General features: G+C 46.4%; 3 protein-coding genes across 4 annotated transcripts in view; 2 read left to right on the top strand and 1 right to left on the bottom strand.

Annotated features, from left to right (window-relative positions):
- The window catches only part of LOC115531666 (myosin phosphatase Rho interacting protein), a 38,710-nt gene extending 25,901 nt beyond the window's left edge, over nt 1-12,809 (bottom strand). For both annotated transcript variants that reach the window (XM_030341052.1, XM_030341053.1), the window contains exons 1-3: nt 11,899-12,809; nt 7,717-7,794; nt 7,009-7,074 (exon numbers count right to left, since the gene is read on the bottom strand). In XM_030341052.1, the coding sequence (XP_030196912.1) occupies nt 7,009-7,074; nt 7,717-7,794; nt 11,899-12,021 (267 nt within the window). In that variant the 5' untranslated portion in view covers nt 12,022-12,809. The remainder of the gene's footprint in view (nt 1-7,008; nt 7,075-7,716; nt 7,795-11,898) is intronic.
- LOC115531667 (complement C1q-like protein 4) lies at nt 626-1,591 on the top strand. Its single transcript, XM_030341054.1, has one exon. It carries the CDS (start codon nt 812-814, stop codon nt 1,412-1,414), a length of 603 nt encoding a protein of 200 aa, XP_030196914.1. The 5' UTR covers nt 626-811; the 3' UTR covers nt 1,415-1,591.
- A 921-nt stretch (nt 12,810-13,730) lies between the features above and the next one.
- Nucleotides 13,731-18,267, top strand: dhrs7cb (dehydrogenase/reductase (SDR family) member 7Cb). Its single transcript, XM_030341057.1, has 7 exons — nt 13,731-13,916; nt 14,891-15,096; nt 15,498-15,610; nt 16,427-16,637; nt 16,744-16,836; nt 17,241-17,405; nt 17,496-18,267. The coding sequence occupies exons 2-7, from the start codon at nt 14,943-14,945 to the stop codon at nt 17,699-17,701; spliced, it is 942 nt and encodes a 313-aa protein (XP_030196917.1). The 5' UTR covers nt 13,731-13,916; nt 14,891-14,942; the 3' UTR covers nt 17,702-18,267.
- Nucleotides 18,268-21,241: the final 2,974 nt, after the last annotated feature.

The following is a 21,241-nucleotide window of genomic DNA, read 5'->3' on the forward strand; positions in this document are numbered from 1 at the left end:
AAGCCACAAAGGTAAGACATCATATTTGGTTGTAAAAAGAAAAGTTAAGTTGTTATTTGCTAGTTTTAGTCACCGAGTGATATGGTTTGGACTGTCAGCATCAGCTTTCATATAATATATAGTAGGTGTAGGTCCGAAGAACGTATTGCTGTGCATGTGCACAGTTATGAAACCCAAAACCTTGTTTCTGCACATGACTCTACATTAGTCTTTTGACTTTCCTTGGTCATTTGCCTCAAATCCAAAGTACTTCTTAAAAGAACTCCTGACGTTTTTTGTCTCTATTTAAACCAGTCGCACGTGCACGTACTCAAAGCTCGTGACCCAGAGCAAGCTTCTGTTTGTTGTTATCCTGCGGTAGCTACTGGAGCTAGCTAACTAGCTAATCGCTCGCTCTCACGCATCTGTGTTCATTCACGCAATCGTCCATGTGCTTGGAATGGGTGGAGTCAGAGTCAGCGTTGAAGGAGAGGGGGTAGGACCATTTGAGTTGTTTATTATAGAAATCTGCTGGCGTTTCTCAAATCCCATACCCAACCTTTAAATAGCCTTGATATAAATAAACCCCTCAAAAATCAACTTGCCCATACACTATTTTTAGTTGCCCCGGGCTAGCGGGCAAATGTTGTGTTGACCAGTATCAACCCCTGTTATACAAGCTGCACTGGGGCTTGAATATAAGTCCCAACCCCAGAGCTGGTAGAGCACACCAAACCAAGTCAGTACCAAACCAAGATCCACCTGAAGACGAACTAAACCAAGGGCAGACCAAGGAGCACCTCAAGCCCAAACAGAAGTCCAGAAGAGAACCATGGAGCCAACGTTCCTCCTCTTGGTGGCCTTCATCTTCTCTAGCGGCCAGTGCCAACCCCCCAGGGACCCCAGTGCCTCTCCGGCCGCATGCCCGTCCGTCTGCCATCCCGACATCAGCTCTCTCATCGGAGAGATGTCCGCCATGAAGGAGCGTCTGGCGGCCATAGAGAGCACATCGGCCCCGGTGCCTCGGCTGGCCTTCACCGCCGTGCTGGGCCACGCCCTCGGCCCATTCACCATTGACACGCCGGTCAAGTACCCGCGGATCATCTCCAACGTGGGCAATGGCTACAACCCGGCCACGGGCGCCTTTACTGCCCGGGTGCCCGGCACGTACTACTTCAGCTACACCATGTTCAACAACATTGGGCATACACCCAACTCGGTGATGTCGCTGATGAAGAACGAGCAGAAGATGGTGTCCACCTGGGACACATTGGGGGAGGACAACGAGGACAGTGCCACCAACGCCGCCGTGTTACAGCTGGATGCCGGAGACAGCGTCTACATCAAGCTCTACGCCACCCGCGAGGTACATGACGACCTTAGCAGTACCGGCCACTACAACACCTTCAGCGGCTTCCTGCTCTTCCCTCTTTAAAATGTATGTCAGCCATTTTGTGTGTTTTGATGTTGATTTCCCAGAGCGACGGTGGTTGAAAGGAGGGGTTGGCTGGATTAGCGTTTTTTGTTGACAAAAATATTTATATTTTGGCTCTGTATAAAAGTAACGAAAAACTTTAATACAAATAAAATAAAATATAATGTTTGACATAAATTCTGTGTGGTGTGATTTTTTTGAAGATAAATAGAAGGGGAGAGAGGGCTTACAAACGAGTGGGTATTGTCAACTGGATAGGTGGTGCCGGGGGTTTTTGAAATAAATGCCTCTCATGCTAGGAGTGATGGGGGTTTATAGTGCTTCTTTTCCTTCTCCTTAAAAGTTTGTATGGACTGGTGTTCATTCACAAATAATAATGGGTGTGTGAATAAAAGTGTTTAAAGAATTAATAAATCCAACATCTCTAGGATTTTGCAAAGGAAAGGAAAATGTAGAAACTCTTGATTTTTTTTATTATGGTAAAAACCACAAAAAAACTGAGCTCAATGTGGCTAAATGACCGTCAAGAAAGTCAGACTGAGATGAAATTCATACCATCACATTCCCCATGAGGACATGATGAGAATAGCAAGTCTAAAGGAAGTAGGAAATATTTAAAAAGTCAAAAAGGGTCAAATTAGAGCGAAAACAGGAGCTTAATGATGCTGAATGACAGACAATTAAAACGTGAAAACTCGTCCTTTTATATCAAACCAAAATGGGCTTAAAAAAGCTTAATATGGCTTAATGGCCTTTAAGTGAATCAAATAAATCTGAAAACAATCTCAAGGATACCCCACAGTATGCCTCTACACCCTGCTGAATACGTGCAGTATTTAATTGTTTTTCATGCGCAGTACATAGACAAATGTGTACGATATGAATTGTGTATTCTAGCAAACAAGGGAAATAGCTTCATCCCAATGTATTACAACTACAGACAGAATGTGTTTGTTTTATTCTACCCATTAAAAAACTATAAACCTTCTTCTTCGTTTGTGTTTCTACTAAATGACCGCCTTACTTTTAGGTCATTTCTAAAAGCCCCTGTTTTAGCATAAGAATATTTTTCAAAACCAAAAAAGGTAGAATAATCAGAAAATGAAATGCAAGCACAAAAGGTTGGTGTCAACCCTTGCCTCCGCTTGCTCCGAGTCCTGTGGGCAGGCTCTGCTGCCGCTCCTCCCACAGATGTGAGACAGGTGCCGTCTCGCCCTCCACGTCCCCAGGCTCCTTTTAAGGCAATTTCCAAGCAGATCCAGCTTTATTAAGAGCTGCCTGTAAACCTCTGGGATGAGGAGAAGGGAGGCTGTGCCAAATATGGCAATTACACTGGATTGTGCTCAAGGGACTCGCTCCACCGGGAGGGGAGAACAAGCGGTGAGAAGGGATGATGGGAGTGGGGGTCATTGAGGCAACTAACTGTGGATGACGGTGTGACTGTTCTGGTGGCGGTGAAGCATGGGTGGGACGGTGACACCCCGATGGGGAGTGTATATACGAATGGAAAATCTAAGTGTTTGGGTGTCATGGGGACAGATTTATCCTTTCTGTAGATTCAGGCCATTGGCCCTGGACAATATTGCTTTATTTGACCCACCAAAATCGAGTAGGTGTTATTACTAATCACTGAGGAGAGCTTCAAGACGAAAGATTTATCCTGCTCTCGTTTAGTCAAAGCCTGCCTAGTTTCTAAATTGGTTAACTATTTATCCTCCAAAGTGAATTCAAGCTGGTTAAGAATTCTAGAAGGCTTGGTAACGATTAGATTGAAAAAAAAAATGTCTGAGAATGTCCTGTGGCGAGCTAGAATAATGGAGCTCACTTTGATTCTAAGACTGGACAGAAAAAACCTCCTGCGTCTTGACAGGCAATGAGTGATGCAATGAATGAATGTACGAATGAGTGATCGGGAAGCCCGAAACTGAACCAAAAATACTTCTCTGCAACTTCTGTCGAGTTATTTGAAATGACGGCAGATATTGGTCTGGCTCCTGGGAATGCAACTTTTTGGCTCGTTTTGAAACTTCCCTGCCAGCAAAAGCACCAATGAGCGTCGTTCAAACCCAGATGCATTTGGGCATGGTTTTCATTTGCAGAGAACAGATCCAATCCCATATCCTCCGATTGTGCCCGCCCTTCCACGGGGGCAGGCCTATTTATAGCCTAGCCTGGATGACGTTCCAGCCAAATTACTTTCTCACAGGCTCTTCTCCAGAGTTCAACCTCTATGGGAGAATGACATGACCGCAGGCACCATAAAACACACTGGACTGACACGGCGAAACAATGCACGACACATAAATAAGCTGTGTAAAACCTTGTTCCTTTATACCTTTAAAGAGGGGAACGCCGCCTTTCAACTAAAATGACCCATTGAACGCAAAGTCGGGACTTCTCAGATTCTCCAAACAAGCTCCATTCTCCCGTTGTACTTCGCTATTGTCTTTTTAATTGGGCGTTTTAGCCCAACAGTAAACGGGTGGAACATTGAAATGTTTTACGAGGACTGTAACATTTCTGAGAAAAGCTGAACCGTGCGAGCTGTGAGTGGAATCCAGTGGTGTGGACCCACTCTATGAACTCCATAAAACGCCTAGTGGGGGGGTCTTTCTGTCTCTTTCTCCCCTGGGACAAAAGCATCAGGGAACCATGTCTGACAATGTCATCGCAGATCGAGTAAGAAGCAAGCTATACTTCGGTCGGCCCATCACGCGCTGATATCTCTCCACAACACATAACCGCCCCCCCTCTGATATTCCTACCAGGGGGGTGGAGGTAGGACTTTCAAAGTCAAATTCTGCTTTTATGACCGGCGGCAATGACCTGCTTTAAAGACCAATTCTAAAACAGGCTTATGTTTTTGAAGGATAGAACAGCAGGAAAACAAAAACTGTGCCTTTGTTCCAACAATCATTGACATTTGAACCTTCGCATCCCTGGTGGTCTTCTTTGCCACGCTCTAAATTTCCATCACCCTCAGAAAACCAGTTTCCACCCCCCCCCCCCCCCCCCCTAAACCACCTCATCTCTCCGTCCATCCTTTCCTCTCGGACGGCCCCCACCCCGGGCTCTCTGCCTATCCTTTCACGCAGATATTCCCACGCTGTGACCCCACAAGCAGCCTTTCCAGTGGTGGGGACGTCATTTTCGGCATAACCGGATTTGTGCAACAGAGTGTGTTGGAATGTGTACGTCTGGGACATTACTTGTGTTTTCTATTCTGTCTTTTCTCTTTTTTTTTTGGGAAGGGGAAGGGGGGGGGGGGTTCTTTTTTTTTCGTTGCAAGCTCACTAGTTCTGTCTGTTTGTGGTCTTTGGGCTGTGAGTCTGGCTGGAGTTCACCAAATATGGGCATATGAGAGGAATGCTGCCTGCTGCTGATGATGAGTGGAGAACGCTTCTTCTCGGAGCTTCTAAAATAGTCCAGCTTCAAGATCCGACGCTCAGTTTCCAGAACCTCAGCATTTAAAATGCACAGCGTCATCACTCACACTTTATAAATGCTCTTTGAGTGATTAAAACGTTGGTTGTACAAAAAGGCTACTCGCAGACAGTTGTATCCGAAAGGTCATCTCACAGTCCGAGGAAGACAGAATTGATTAAAATACATACACTGGTTGGCAGCCGATGGTCACAATAGCTGTTAAAGCAGTCTATTCATAAAACTTCCCATCACCAGCTTATATTTAGTAAATAGCCATCACCTTGAGCGTGATGGGTCCCATACCAAGCCTTTTATGGAGCCGGCCACTGAGGGAATCACAGCCTTAATAGCACATAAATAACATGAGCTAATCAAATAAGAACCCTAGACCCAGATGACGGCAAGAATTCCATTGTGGTCAGAAGAGACAACTTAAAAGCAAACTTAAAAGCGTTACACGGATCCAGCAACAACCCAGATAAAGGAACAACCTAATTAGGACACAAATATGTTCTGCAATAGGTACAATTTGTGTTTCCCTCATGCAGAGATGTTTCTCACCGTAGCAACCTCCCGTCCCAGCGGGCACCATCACAAGCATCTACTTGGGAAAGTCAAAGCTCAGTTTTCACGTGGTGAAATATTCGGTGGGTGGTATGACAGGGTAATAGATTTGAGACAACATTGCTGAAAAAGGTATTGTGAGCACAATTTGCTTATTCCTAACCGCCATTTTCAGGGCTTTGAATATTTGGAGTGCTGAAATGTGCTTACATAAGTACGTGGTGAGGAATAGTACCGTTTCCAAATGATTGGGAAAAAAATAACCTATATGAATACTTTTTCAACTACTTTAATGAGTAAGCAAGCTTTATATTTAAAACATAAAACATAATAAAAGACCACACCACCTACCCCTTCTAATTAAAATCACAGAACTGCTTCAAGGCTTTGGGCAGCAAGCTACATTTCTAAGAACTTGTTCTATTCTGGGGCCATTTGGGGAAGAATGGGCATTTTCCTAACCCAGATTCTCCTCCACTGAGGATGAACAGCCTGGTGTACGGGTGGGGGAAAATGCACTGGAATAGCTTTTGGAATAGCCGTTACATGAGAAGAAAATGCAGTTAAAGTGCAGAGGCGTGTCTTCCAAAGCATACTAGGCGGCGGTGGAAACGTGCGTGGTCCCGAAGACAAAGGCGCTTCCTCCCTTTGTCAGAGGCTGCAGATCAGTGACAGCACAAAGCCATGGACAAGTTGGACTTCAAACGTTGCCTCAAACGTCCACATAACCCTTTGGCCCCGGCGGAGCCATCACCAGCGTCGTGTGTAACATGCGTTCGTCAATTTGTCACTCTGCCTGGTAAATCGGCCGTAATGATTGATGGAAGGCGCTCCCCAGCCACTAGACTAGGGGCTTTCGTTTGTTGTATCCAAGCAAAAAACGAGGGGCTTCAATTCTCAATGTTTCCCCTCATATGACATTGTGATGACGATCCTTCATTGTATTTTGTTTACACGGATTGTTTAAAATGTATAAAAGAAAAGGGTTGGCGACGGTCCCTTTGGAGCACATATAAATGGCAGGATGGCGTGGTGCCGGACGGGACGCCACTCAGTCTTTTCAGTGGCGCCCTGGGCTGAGGGTGGCCGAGTGTGCTTCTCAAATCCGCACTGCTGCCTCCTTCCCCCTGCAACGCCATTGAACAAGAGAGGGCAGTTTTCTAAACACCCGGCCTGTACTTGCACTGTTTACAGTCAAACTGCTCTTATCCCCAGAACCATCAGTGTGTCAGTGGCTTGGACCGCCCCTCATACACAATCTCAATCACTGGCTTTGTGAGTTTCTCTGACCCTGTACTACCTTGGGCCCCAATATGATTATCTGGAATGCTCCATTCATCTTCTCTTATGAGCCAACCAAGAAGAAGTAGTATAGTAGTCTAAAGAGTAAAAAAGGTTTCAGTGATGTGGTGGGTAGTTTTTCTGCAACTGGCAACACGCAAGGACTATTGACTATGGTTGGATTTTGTTTTACTTTTGAAAAGATGTGTGATAAGCCTCGTCTGTGGCACAGATATCCCTGTTCCCAGGTAAGCCTGATAAGGCTTAAAACTAACTTTGCTGGCCCCTGGTTCTATGCTTGAAGGATCACCGACACTACTCACCGATTCGTCGAGGGCGAAGCGCAGGCAGCCATGTTCGTACAGCACAAAGAATCTCCTCTGCCATTTCTATCAGGGCAAACAAGGACATAAAAAAGTGTTTACATTTCTGCAGACTACTAGCATTGTGAGAGATTCTATAAGTTCTGCTCATGAAAATGTTAGGGGACAAGTTGCCTTTACATAAATTTAACGAAAATAGTTTTGTAATGTCCTGAACCTCAAAGAAAGAAGAAAAAAAAAACGTGGAGGGAAGGATAATTTGTGTACTAAAGTCAACTTAGCAAATCTCACAGTGCTCAAACCTGCGTCATGTAACTCGTCAAGTATCAACAAGAAAGGCCTTGCAGGAATCAAACGGCTCACTGCTTCAAGCACACTTGGCCTGCCAAAGCCAGTGGCGGGAAATCTCTTGGCACACAGGAAGTGATGCCATAAGCAAACAATACGAGTGAACGCACACATAAACTTAACAGCTAGGAAGACATTTCCGTTGCATGCTTTCCCATTTAAATCTTTAAAAAACATGCTCTCAGGAAAGCTTTGGTGAAATGAGTGATGGTTGCTGCCTGCTTGTTTTTTGGTTCCCAACATATAATTTTCATACATTTCTGGGGGTTAGAGGTAAAAGGCTGAAACCCGCCTACCCCTTTATGTTTGGAGCAAACACAGCCTGGTATGACTAACATGTAGGGCTACATGCATTCTTACCCTGGATCTCTGCATAGGATTGTCAAAGTCAGTTCCTTCTGGGGCCAAGCATAGCCATCCCCCATAAATGGGCTTAGCCTGTAAAAGAGGGAAGGGGGGGGGAAGCAATTTAGGCAATCATTAAAACTGTAAGAGTGTCGGCTGGGACGGGGAGAGAGGGAGAGAGAGAGAGAGAGAGAGTAAAAATAAAGAGAAACATGCCTTTGGGGCCCAGATGGCTCTCTGATCACCCGGGCATTTTGCAACCACACAAACCCAGTCAGTGAGCCCTCCTGTTGTAATCTACTTTCTGCTTGATGCCATGGCTGACTGCCCGCTACCCGTTTCCTCACTGCAGACGGCGAGGCCCTGGGAGCTGGGCCTGCGAGGCATTCAGCGAAAAAACGCTGGCTGGGCATTTCATCTGTCTGGCCGTCAGGTCTCACGTTCACACAAAAGGGCCGAGCACATGGAGTCACACCATGGACTCGTTCAACCACTGAAATACCTCTGGCCTTGGCCGGAAACTAAACGGTTCAATGGCCAGAGGACGCATGCAAATAGGCCTGATGTCATTCACAGTCTGTCCCTCTCGTTCAAGTGTTAACCATTACCCGCCCCCCTGTCCTTAAAGTCAGCAGAAGAAAAAGGGGAATGTTTCTTCTGCTCTGGAAACGCAGCTGATAATCAGCACTCTTCCCCCCCCCAATAGCGGCCCGGTCTTGATGCTCCCTTGTGGCTGCATGCCTGCGTCTTGGATCTATACCTGCCCTGTTCCAACGTGCAGAGACGCGCCTATGGAGACCCGACTGCCGAGAGGAAGGCGTACTCCGACATGAGCAGCATTCTGGTGTAGGCACTCCGTGACCTAGATATACCATATTTGCTACTAATTAGTCAGACAGTGATGGATGGAGGAGTACATTGGCCGCCTGCTGCCTGCTGAATCTCGACTCAAGGAGTCATCATATTAAAAAGGGAGTACGGCAGGATGGAGCAGGAGAAGTCATGGAGGCACACAGCTGTTGAAGAACTCAACGGTGTCCCTAAATGTACAGACAGAGGATATTATGCACACGGGGGGGGGGGGGGGCTACCCTTCCGGCCCGTCAGAAGTCCTGCAGAGGCACCTGGCCTGCACTGCAGCCTCTCAGTTCACCCCAGCCTACACGTCTAATACAGGAACCCCTTCCTTCCGCCCAGCCAGGGCTCTGCTCCCCCGCCAACACTCCCACAGGTGGGCCACGTTTAATACTCCAGTTTCCCCTCCACCACGGGCCTCCTTAGGGTCCTCTCTCTCTCTCTCTGTCCTTGTGTGTCTGTGTGTGTCCCGTCTAAATGGTTACTCCAGGCAACTGGGCTCGCAGGAGAGAGGGGGGGGGGGGGGGGGGGGGGTGGCACCACAAAACAGACAAAAACAAACTGATGGATGTGACACAGGTGGGCGGTTGTAGGGGTAGGAAAAGCTATCTTACTGTCTTTACATTAAACAACTTCCTGCTGAAACTTTATTTCATTTGGCCGTGTAAACAAATATGCACTTTAGGAAATTCTGCAGACTGACATAATTTGGAATTTACCGGGCGCAGGGACAGGAACACTCAAAGAAGAGGCTTCCAGAATAAGCTTTGAAGGGAGACCCAATCAGATTAGGTCTGATTTTGGGACTTTTCGGTTGCCACCAGGGTTTCCAAGTTGAGCCATTCTGTGAAACTCCGGTTCGCAAAGTCTGGTTATTCAAAGCAACACTTTCTTCCTTCAAACTGCCCATTCCCCAGCTCCTCCGCCATTCTCAACAAAAAGATTCAATCTGATTCTTGACCTTCTATCCAACTGCCCCCGTCACGGAGTGCCCCCCTCCCGCTGAATGCGATCGCTTTCCTCTCCGGAACACGGGGCAGTGGGAGAGAGACGTGCCGCGAGATCCATCCCCCCCCCTCCGCTGCCGTATCAACTCATGTGACTAGTTGAGGAGGGGAGAGGAAGACGAAAAAGCTTGGCAACAGATTCAACAGGTTTGGACTTGGCCACCTGAACACGATTTCAAAAAGGAGAAGAATCTATGGAGTGATCGGCAGCATGAAATTAAAGAATGTTTCCTCTTGTTCCAGCAGAGACCCCTTGCTCCCCCTTGCTCCCCCCTGCCCCCCCCCCCCCCCCTCCCGGGCGCACCTTCTATTCAGAGTCAAACAAAAGAGATTTGTTTGTATTGGACACTGTCCTTCCGCCGTCGGCTCCCGTCCCCGCCCTGTCCAAACCTCTTCCATGTGGGATATCGGTTCCATGATGCAGTGGCGGTGCCAGAGAGCCCCAGATGAATACAAGGGGGGGGAGGCGTTCCATTTCAGAAACTTCTACACTGAACGCAGGAGGGCAGCTTGCACTCCACGTCAGGAGCCGTTGGCGGCCACGTAGACGAGCTAGGGCTGCAACTTGAAATTCATTTACTAGTCGATTAATCAAATCTAATTAGTCAATTAAGTCCTTTGTTCTATTAACTATCATATCAATCTAACGGCGAATGCCCCTTCACATGTCACAAGTCAAAGGGATGTCTTAAATGTTCCCGTTTTATCGGACAAGCAGCTAAGAAAAACTAACACGGTTCCTTTTATAGTTATCCATGTGATAACTATTTGGAATTAACAGCAACGTTAAGTTAACTGCCACAAATGTTTGATATATGTACTTTATAAAAGACTTATGATTAATTATAGATTTGATTAATTTTCAAATCCACACTTTCTCCCAAAAGTGTGGGTTGATTATTATTATTAATTATTACAATTTGAAACAATACATTTTCTGCCGATCGTCTGATCGATGAATCGACGGTTCATTAGCAGCACTTATGAGTTGTACTCTTTTGCGTCGCGCGTGTTGTGGAACAACGTTTTGAACTTGTGTCACCTGTTGTTTTGCAGGGCCTCAACCTCGCCATTAATCCTATGCAGTGAGGCGGCAGTGATGTTAAGGAGGCCTTGAGGTGTTAGCACTTTAAAAACGAAAGTTGTTTGTCACTTTAGTGCACTGGGTCGTTGGTGGGTCCAGTTCCAACCGCGTCCAACATTTCAAAGGGAAACCGTTTTATATTAAGTGTGTGTCTGTATATATAAGGGAAATTATTCTGTTAAGGTGGCAGAGCAAGGTAGACGCCCCATACCAGTCCATGGGGAGGATGGCTGACTACTGTAGTTCTGTGGATGCATGGCGTCAGCAAGGCTTTCAAAGTGTGAGAAAGAGAGGGATTTGAGTGACTGGTGATGTAACCTGAAACACGCAGGAGTAATAGCCACTGGAAGGGTTAACTGCTTTACATTATCCACACACAACTGCAGTCTCACAAGAACAGACACACAAACTGACAAACACACACACAAACAAACTGACACACACACACACACACACACACACACACACACACAGTACAGAGTGTGTGCATACACACACACACAAGCACGCAGCCAAACAAACACACAAGTAGGATGTAAGGATGCTGACGTTGTGCTTTTGGCTCTTCAGCCTTGTTCGAGAGCCCATCTGGACCCCAGCGCCTGGGATCAATTACAGGACACAACAGAGACCAAACTAATGGCCTCTGATTGAAAGAGGGAGAAAGTAGAGTCAAGGAAAACACAGCCCTTAATACAATCTCTTCAGTATTTGCCTCTTCATCAGAGCTCCACTCAGTTCCAGATAAACAGACATGATGAGTAGACCCAGGAATGTTTTCTGTGAGCGGGCCTATCTAGCATGTGTTACGGAAACCCCACAGGCTATGTTGTGTTATAAATTCTAGTATGTTAGTTAGATATGGCACATCGGTGTAGGGTGGAAAACATTTGTTATCATTAGATTTCATTATTTCAATCTTAGTTTGTTTTTGTTGACTGAGTTGTCATCCCTTCAGTGCTGGGCTCAGACACCTTAAATTATTACAATAAAAACCAAAACACTATAAAGCTAGATTTCCCGGTAACCGTAAACAATACATTGGTTAGATAGCAATTTCTTCGCAGCTTTGAGAAACTAAAACTTTACAGGCATAAAGATTTGCAAAGATTAGACAACAGTTCTTAAAAGAGTACTGTATTTAAACTAATGACAGATGGAGACAATTGCATTGAGGGTCCATGCCTTAGTAGGTATTACTAGAATATAAACTGTACTGTAGTGTAGTATGTATTCAGCGTTCATGCATACCTGCGTCAAATCCTGGTCCGTTAGGAGATGCAACTCCCGAGGTTTGAAGCAGTTCTGACATTTACTCTTGTTGAAGATGTTCGCCTGGAATTTCCTACAGGGGTTTTCTTTTGCGGTAGACATTGTATTCCACTCCGCAGTCTATGGAGGATGCAATTCCCCTCGATATCCTTATAACCACGAAATCCCCGTATTCTCCTCCGAATTGTTCCTTTGCACGATTGTCGCGTTAAACTGTGTATCATGAAGACGGATCTAAACAGAACGCTCTTGTTGATTGTTTCGTTTCATTCAAATCAATGCTTCCCGAGGAATGATCCGCTGCCATCAAGCCAGCGGCGACCTCAGCATCACGGCCTGCACCCACAAAGCCAGGTCGGAAGAGGTGGCTAATCACGAGCTATCACAGCTCACAGGAGAGACCAGATCACTGGGATAAAGCCACAGAAACAACACATGCACCCAGGGATCAGCCTCACGCACCGGAGCCACGGTGTCCATCAGGCATCGACATACGCCCATCTGAATGATACAAACAATGAAAAAAGTAGATTTTTGTCTGCCAAACAGGCTGCTCTCCCGGGTGCAGCAGCCGCGGCTTCTCCAGACGAAGTTCGCCCAGTGCTCCGGTGATGCTAGCTGGCTTAGCCCCGTTAGCTAGCTAATGAAATCCCCTCCCGGGTTTAGCTTCCTCAACTGGAGTTACAAAATAGCGTCCAGGATCTGAAAGCGAACTGTTGTTCCAATCCAAACGGGAAGTCGGCATGCAGTGGGAACACCGTCGATCCTATCACGCATGCCAAAATTGATATTGGGGCTTTGGTTTCATAACTAACACGATTAGCAGGAGCACCCGTGCTTTTATTTTCTTCCCTTTTCAGGCGAGAGCTCTCCCAATGGATGGAGGTCGCGAGATCACAGATATGATGCTTGGATTTTACGAGTCTCGCGGTATTTTACTGTCGCCGCCCACCACCAGGAAGACTGCTCCAGGTTTTTTGCAAGCGTTCGAACCTGCCTCATCCCATGTGTGGATCTTACATTTCTGCACAATTGTAGCATCAATATCCTTTTATGAAAGTATTTTAGAGGCCTTATTCTCTTCAAACCACCAACATTGAATTCATGCGTGGCTATTTATGCCTGTGTCTATTTTCTCATCGCTGTCAGTCTCTCCTTTCCAAACTTGCGTCATGGGTGGAAAAAATAGAGTACTTTTATTTTTAAGTATATATTTCTATACTTCAACATTTTGTTATATAAAAATACGACTGTATACCTTATATACAATGTATTCATATTAAAGCAAATAAAGTGTTACTTTTAACTTTCTCTTTATTATTTTGTTACTCCAAACAACGTAATAAGAAATAGCATAACATACTTTTCTTCATGTTCTGTCTATTTACTTATGAGCAGATATTAATACTTTGGAAATTTCCCAACATTGATCACTGTTAAAGGATTTAATTTTTTAAATATATAAATTAACATGTATTACAGCTGAGACTTCCATATTTCATCTAACCTTCCTTGTCGGCAAAATCAGGAAAGAGAGAGAGAGAGAGAGAGAGAGAGAGAGAGAGAGAGAGAGAGAGAGAGAGAGAGAGAGAGAGAGAGAGAGAGAGAGAGAGAGAGAGAGAGAGAGAGAGAGAGAGAGAGGGTTGCCAGAGAGATATTGTACACCACATATGTGTGAGTAATAATGGCTGACCCAAGCGCAGGCTATTATAGGCAGTACGGTTCACCACACAGCGAGTGTGTCTGAGCCGACAGAGAAGGAGAGAGAGAGAGAGAGAGAGAGAGAGAGAGAGAGAGAGAGAGAGAGAGAGAGAGAGAGAGAGAGAGAGAGAGAGAGAGAGAGAGAGAGAGAGAGAGAGTGAGGGTGGGCGAGGGAGAGAGGGCTGTATGAATGGGTAAGGGTCACAGAGGGAGCTGGACTAATACACTGTTATCCAACTAAACCCTGCAAAACAACAGCCAGTACCGGTGTGAAGGATTAGCTCCCTGGCCGTGATGTAAGTGAACTAAGAATAACAGAGATTACAGGTGTATATTCAGCGTGTCTGTCGTGTTGTGCCTCTGCATTCACCAGCTCGGCCGATGGGACCCATGGCCACACAGAAGACAACCACCCTGTGTTTGAATGCTACATTTAAAGTACTGTTTAACTAGGGTAATGGGAATGTGCTGTTTTTCTTGAACAAAAGAAATAAAGTTACAGTTGTTTTTTCGCTTACAAAGTGAACCCTAAGTGTTTTGCTCCTTGGGGTGTCCAATGACCAGATCCCGGCGGTGACACCAGGCACGGCAGCCTGGCTAGTTTATATTTAGCAGTTTAGCCCTCAGACACACTTTACATGGTAAGTGCGTCTGAGGTAAGAAAACATACAGGCTTGTTTTTGCTTCGGAGGGCCAACATGTGTGTACATATCTCAACCTCTGTTTTATCAACCAGTATCAACCACATTTGTTTGGTTCTGAACATATACAAACAAAGAATAACTGTTTATATGTAAACACCAATCAAATTTAAGGCAATAATGGCTTCTTTCTCCGTATATGTGTGGTATAACAATAACCGAAGGTATCAATAGGTTACAAGAGTATAGATATTGGTCGTCTTTCTCGACAAACCCTGCCTGAATTGATTTATTAGGATTGAAATTTGATCCACATTCAGTTGTAATGTCAACCTTTTTTAGGGTGGGCAGGAAGCACTGAGTATTTAGGTCTTAAGTTGGACGCATGACGCAATAGGATGAAAAGTATTGTTGACTGCAATGGAATCTTTTGCAGTATGCACATGCATCAATTGCTATATTCCCAATACAAGTCTGCCCACTGCGATGTACATTCGATTGACTAGTAGACCATAAAGTCCCTGCTATTCACACCATTGCACCATTGTTTTCTTAAATAGAATGATCCAATGCTGTGGGAGAGCTAAACGGCTGGCCTGTCTATTCCCTGTGGTTCTGTGGCTCTATAGCTCGCGGCGTGTCCTGTCCTGAAGGGTTTGTGTCGTCCCTCCAAAGAGAACCATGGAGCTCCCTTCTGTGGTGGTGCTGCCACTGCTCATCGTGGTGGCGGCGGGGATATACTACGTCTACAACGAGGTCCTGCAGTTCATGTCCAAGTCGTTGGTGCGAAACAAGGTGGTGGTCATCACCGACGCTGTGTCTGGGGTGGGCAGTGGTAAGTAATGCTGGAAAAAGTATTTTGGCACAGCGAAAAGACCCATGCTGTTAAAAGTGAGCTATGGTGCTGTTCCATACAAGTGTCCTTGTTTATGGACTAGTAATTACAGGTAAAGTTATCGTACACCTTGCCTCTGACACTCATTTGAAAATGATCTATTGGGATCTTATGACACTTAATGTAACTCAAGTGCTCATTCTGGGTATGGAGGGATTCATCAGAGGTTCAATCCCCAACTCGAGACGCCCACAAAACCAAAGGTTCATCCGAACCAGATCCGGAACGCTGACGGACTCAGAACGGATCAAGCTGTGATGGTTTCCTGAGCGGCGCTGGAAATGTACCGGTGTCGTTCATGTGCTATCAGCAGCTCTATGATGTTTGATGTTCTGTTTCAGAGTGTGCACAACTCTTCCACAAGGGCGGAGCCCGTCTGGTTCTGTGTGGGACCAGTTGGGATAAACTAGAGTCTCTTTTTGACTCTTTGACAAGTGATGCTGATCCCAAAGAGGTGAGGACAATGATGGCCTGCATTAACGACATCAAATGTTTACAAAAGCATGTCTAGAAATTGCCACTCTGGCTTTAAACTTCTGCGTGGGAGGTTTACATTTACTTCCTGTTTTACAATGATTGCATGATAACATTTTATTTGAATAATAATAATCGGTCAGTGAATGGAACTATTGAGGATTTATCACCACAAATCACAAATCACAAATCCCCTCTACATCAGTATAGGACATACAGTACATGATGCAGGGTTTTGATCCTCTAAAGGCGACAGCGGTCAGTTCCTCTCTCCTCTGCGCCGTGGACCATGCGGTCCGATCCCCCACATCCTCTCTGGGTCACACACACAATGGCAGGATATCCTGCTCTTTGACAGTAGGCTGTCCTCTGTGTATCATCTGTAAACAAGCCGGAGCAGATGTGTCCATAGAGACGGGCGGTAGAGGAGGAGGTAGAGGAAGGGGGGGCACACACAATCAAAACACGCTCAACCATAACAACATCGGTCTGCGATGAAGCGAGGAAAGGCCCCGGCTTTGACTGCACATCAGCAGGGGGTTGAATTTGCAAATCAAACAAATAATAATTTTAACAATCCTGATCATACTCATGTTCATAATACTTTAGTTTCACACGGCAGCATGGTTCCAGATCCCATCGACGCATAACGAGTCCTAAGAATGATACCACAACAGATCAGGAGTTGTTGCTGCTCCTCTGACCTATCCACGTCTAGTCTCATGCGTTAGCACGCGTCACAGCCTCACAGACTGACTCGTCTCTGTCGTTCCTGTGTCTTCCCCCTGGACTTTAGACGTTCGCCCCCAAGCTGGTGATCTTGGACTTCAGTGACATGGAGAGCATGGAGGAGGTGGTCTCGGAGGTGGTGGACTGCTACGGCTGCGTGGACGTGCTGGTCTGTAACAGCAGCATGAAGCTGAAGGCTCCTGTGCAGAGCGTCTCCCTGGAGCTGGACAGAAACATCATGGACATTAACTACTTTGGGCCCAGCACGCTAGCCAAAGGTAGAGACAAGTTATACCTAGGGAGGAGTCTGTACCGTTGACTGTTGGGTAATGGATTGCAGATAACTACTACAGTATAGTCAACTGGTAATGTCGTCTGTGACAGGTATCCTCCCCACTATGATCTCGAGAAGATCTGGACACATTCTACTGGTCAACAGCATCCAGGGCAGGCTGGCTGTCCCTTTCAGGAGCTCCTGTAAGTTGTTTTCCTAGCCCTTCTGATAGTTTTTGTACCTGTGCAGCAGGATTGTGAGAACACCACTCAACAGATCAACATTTCAACAAACTGTGACTTTTTGCCTGGGGTTGAATGTGTCAGGAATTTAAAGCGCAACACGTCATAATGTGCTCACCGCAGCGTGGTTGTGTGAAGTGTAAGGCAGCAACTAGGATTCCTCTGTTGAGACAGAAAAAGCCATTAGGTGAGACATTACCTGAGGTTATGAATGGAATGGAGCTTAGTCGTGGGCGGGTCACACCTCTTTTGTAAATGGTGTGTGTCTGTGTGGTGGGTGTGGGTTTGTTTGCGTGCGTGTATGCCTTTGTGTTTTTGTTTTTCGCGTGTGTGTGTGCACGCATGTGGTCTGTGTGTCATTGAAGACGCCGCCTCCAAGCACGCGGCCCAGGCGTTCTTCGACTGCCTGCGGGCCGAGGTGGAGGAGTACGGCGTCTCCGTCAGCACCATCAGCCACACCTTCATCAACGCCACCACCCCCGAGCCCGAGGCCAAGAGCCCCGCTAAACCCGTCGGCGGCCTCGCAGCATGTACGTATGAGGGCCCCCATGTGAGAGCGCATCGGCCCTCCGGGTCCAGAAACACACTCACATCCTGTCTGTTTCTTCTCCCGCCCGCAGTCATCGCCAGCAAGCTGACCCACGGCGTCAGCCCGTCCGCCCTGGCCAATGAGATCGTGCGGACGGTGAACAGGAAGAGGAAAGAGGTTCTGCTGGCTCACCCCATCCCCAGGGTGGCTCTCCACCTCCGCTCTCTGTTCCCCCCCTTCCTCTTCTCCGTGCTGGCGGCCGGAGTGAAGGACTCGGTGATGGCTGAGCAGATGTAGATAGGGAAAGGATGAGGTTCAACCGATGTAGGAGAGTTTCGATCATGTGACCCTGAAGTTCCATCAAGGAACTCCGGGGCAGCTTTCTTGGTGCTCCTTGGTTAAACATAAATTCTAGATTCACCAACTTTATTCCTATTATAATGGGGGAATAGAAAAGTCATTCCAAGTGTCAGAAATGTCTGAAATGACAATTGGAATGTACGTGACCCTGACGTCATGTGAAACCCTCTTACACAGATCAAATATACGACACGTCCAAAACAACAACCTAGTCAACAGTATGTCACATGACGATCATAGCACACTAACTCAGACTACAATCCCATTGTTGAACAGAGGTTCTATAAACCTCATGTAATGTAAGGTGAATCACTCCCATTAGGGTTAATTTGATGATTAATTTACAAATGATTAATTTGTTACATGATTCACCGTTGGTGATGTCAGTGTAATTTTTAATTACAAGATAAATACGTCATTTATTTTGTGACTTTACGACTTTATGACTTTATGTTTGGGTTTATGGTCGGCTAATAAAGAAGTTGCCGTCCCTCTGTAAATACCTGTAATGTGTTTTATTACCGCCAGGTGGCAGCAAAGGGTTATCGTCAGCGCTCAAGTTCCGTTACCATAATGTTGATCAATTCCTCCCTTATTTCTCGTGTGCATTTAATAAGGCGTATTATCTTCATTCGATTTCGACTAAAGTCTCAAAATCCTATTAATTTTAGTTGATATTGATTTGTGCCCTTTGGCCATCTCAGTCAACTTATATTCAAAACATTACAATAAGGCAAAAAGTATTCAGTTTTGGCCTATTTTTAACCAGCAAGTTTATGTGTGTGTGTGTGTGTGTGTGTGTGTGTGTGTGTGTGTTTGTGCGCGCGCGCGTGTGTATATATATTTGTATGTATGCATGTGTGCGCGCGTGCGTGCATGCGTACGTGCGTGTAAGCGTGCCCATTCGCGTGCTTGTAGACCTACATCCAGAGGGTGAACAATATTAAAAGTTAGGGACCGACGGACACAGTGATGCGAGAAAGACGGACAGAGAGCGAGAGGGAGGGAGGGAGAGGGAGAGGGAGAGGGGAGGGGAGGCCCTGAAGTCCAGCTGGTAAGCGCGTGTCCTCGAGGTCAGTCTCCTCGAGGGAATTCGGCGTCTTTTGTCTTCGTGACTCCGGAACAAGAATTTGCTATTAATTCATGAATAAATGCAGGTCGCGCGCAGATGACACGTGCCCATATATGTCTAAAGCCGGCGGAACAGCAGAGGGATTTCCTCCCAGCGCGCCTCAGCTGGACCGTCCAAATTGGCGGTTTGATCTGACGCAGCATTTACATGACGTGTCTCCTGCGTGAAATCGTGTAGGTTTCTTTGTGTGGGGCAGTCAATGTAAGGGGGTGGTATTATTAAATTTAAAAGTTAAATTTTAACAAGACGACATTTGGTCCGGGGAGGTTAGCTGTTATAGAGGGAGTTTCACAACGCTATTGGTCGACCAGACAGGCCATCCCTATTTTGAATACGATTTTCTTTGGCATTATGCTTGTTTTCTACCCCCTTTTCTAGAAACAGAGAGAACATAGGCATATCATGGCCTTGGAAACACATGGACAAGACGAACTGCCTAAGGCTGTGTTTGCCATCTCCTAAATGTCAGAGGGAAAATCCCTCACAGCCCCCCCCCCCCCCCCCCCCCCAACCCACTAGGAAATAATCTTTGGGTGAGAGAGGCGAACACCCTTATCATCAATATTTAAAGCCCTTTCTATTGACACCGGGCTGACTTATGGAGGTTACCCAGGGGCCGGTGGTGTGTAGGTTATAATGCCCCCTTCGAGTCCCGCGCATGGAACATTTGAGAGGCTCCTACCGCTGAAATAGATTATCGCAATAGTGGACGTTATTGCTTTCCAAGAGCATAACCCTAATAATGTCTTTACAATGATATGTTGCACACATCGGTTAGGACTGCCTGCTGCCTGCCTGCTGCCCGCCACACTACCGCCTGAGACCCAATGACACAAATCCATCATGTATGTCCGAACAGACACGAAGCGGAACGCCTCGGTAAATTGTTTTGCAGAGATAGGGTGCCTGTATTATTTTAAGATTCCAAAAAAAGGGGGGAAATGAATGAATAAACGTCAGTTGGTGATATGTGGAGGGAACACTGCCGTCTCCTCAAGAACCACGCCTTAAAGGATTAAACCGTCCTCCGCCAGTCGTTTATAGCGTCTCGCGTTTCCTTGAGAAGGAATTTATTCTGTCCTTGTAATCCCTTATCTCGGTTTTTGGTTTCGGGATTACATATTTAATCTCGGGGGGGGGGGGGGGGGGGGGGGGGGGGGGGGGGGGTTCTTTAATCTTTTCTTGTATAAATCCCGAAGCGGAGGCCTGCGAAGGCCTCGTTAGATCGTCAGCCTCCCCCGCTCAGCTAACGACACCGCCGCTGCCACCGCCGGAGCTCTGAGATCACAGTCCGACCGCTGCTGGGCTGATCGGTAATCCTTACGTCACTCTGCCTTTGATCGGCTATCAACCCGACCTCAGATGTGAACCGCGTTAACCAAATTGCCAGGATTACATCGGCCTCGACATTAGAGCCAAACTTCCTCTTTAATTGCCCAAACAAATTCCTATTTCGACGTGCCTTCGAGGGTCTGAGCGGGTGTTGGCCTTAATATAACATGAGGAAGGTTCGGCCCGCTGGGTTTCCTGAGGCAGTGGCTCTCCATCTAAGTGTCATGCGGTCGTGTGTCAGGCCATTGATCGGCGCACTTTTAATTCCGGACGTTAATAAAGTTTGAGTCGGACTATTGATTAGGGTCCCGTTATTAGTCTGTGGGTCTTTGGGCAGGCCGATAATTTCAATGTCACCACTTTGCCTTGTGTGTTTTTTTTAGTTAAGGTTAAGGTTTGATGATACTGGTTAGTAAGGAAAGTGGGCGAAGGCCTCAATATATTTAATTGCTGGAAATTATAATTTTGTTATTTAATTGTGTTTTAGACATCAAAAACTGTTGTCAAACACTGATTCAGAACCATACATACATTATTAATACATCTATACATATAAACATATAGTAGATGAGGCAGCAACACGCTATTGATGACGCCCCAGCCAAACACAGGAAACCCTACCCAAAGCAGGCCAGACAAACCACTTAAATCGAGAAAGATGCACATTACAGAATACCTCTTAATACGACTGGGCCGGAGCACACTGGGGCTGAGAGATCTCAGGGAGAGTACAAGACGACAGGGCCGGGGGCAACATGATATCAGCGTTATGGAGCACCAAGTCCAACGGCTGAGCTTCCGCAGTATTGAGCACCGGTGTGTCACCCCACTTTGTGCATATAATATGGGTGCTGAGGGAATCCAAATGCAACAATATTGACATTGTGCAATTAGAGTCGGGTCATTAGGTCCCAGACGGAAAGGGAAACCGATGAGCCCGTAATACAGCATGGGGAGATGCTGTATTACGGGCGGCTGGATGGAAATCACACACACACACACACACACACACA

This window comes from Gadus morhua, chromosome 18, assembly GCF_902167405.1.
Source record: "Gadus morhua chromosome 18, gadMor3.0, whole genome shotgun sequence".
NCBI lineage: Eukaryota > Metazoa > Chordata > Actinopteri > Gadiformes > Gadidae > Gadus > Gadus morhua.

Bases quoted from the DNA above. Each gene is read 5' to 3' on its own strand.
- LOC115531667 (XM_030341054.1), top strand. From the start codon at position 812: ATGGAGCCAACGTTCCTCCTCTTGGTGGCCTTCATCTTCTCTAGCGGC.
- dhrs7cb (XM_030341057.1), top strand. From the start codon at position 14,943: ATGGAGCTCCCTTCTGTGGTGGTGCTGCCACTGCTCATCGTGGTGGCG. The intron at 15,611-16,426 runs GTGAGGACAATG...CCTGGACTTTAG, and splicing joins GTGATGCTGATCCCAAAGAG to ACGTTCGCCCCCAAGCTGGT. The intron at 16,638-16,743 runs GTAGAGACAAGT...CGTCTGTGACAG, and splicing joins GCCCAGCACGCTAGCCAAAG to GTATCCTCCCCACTATGATC.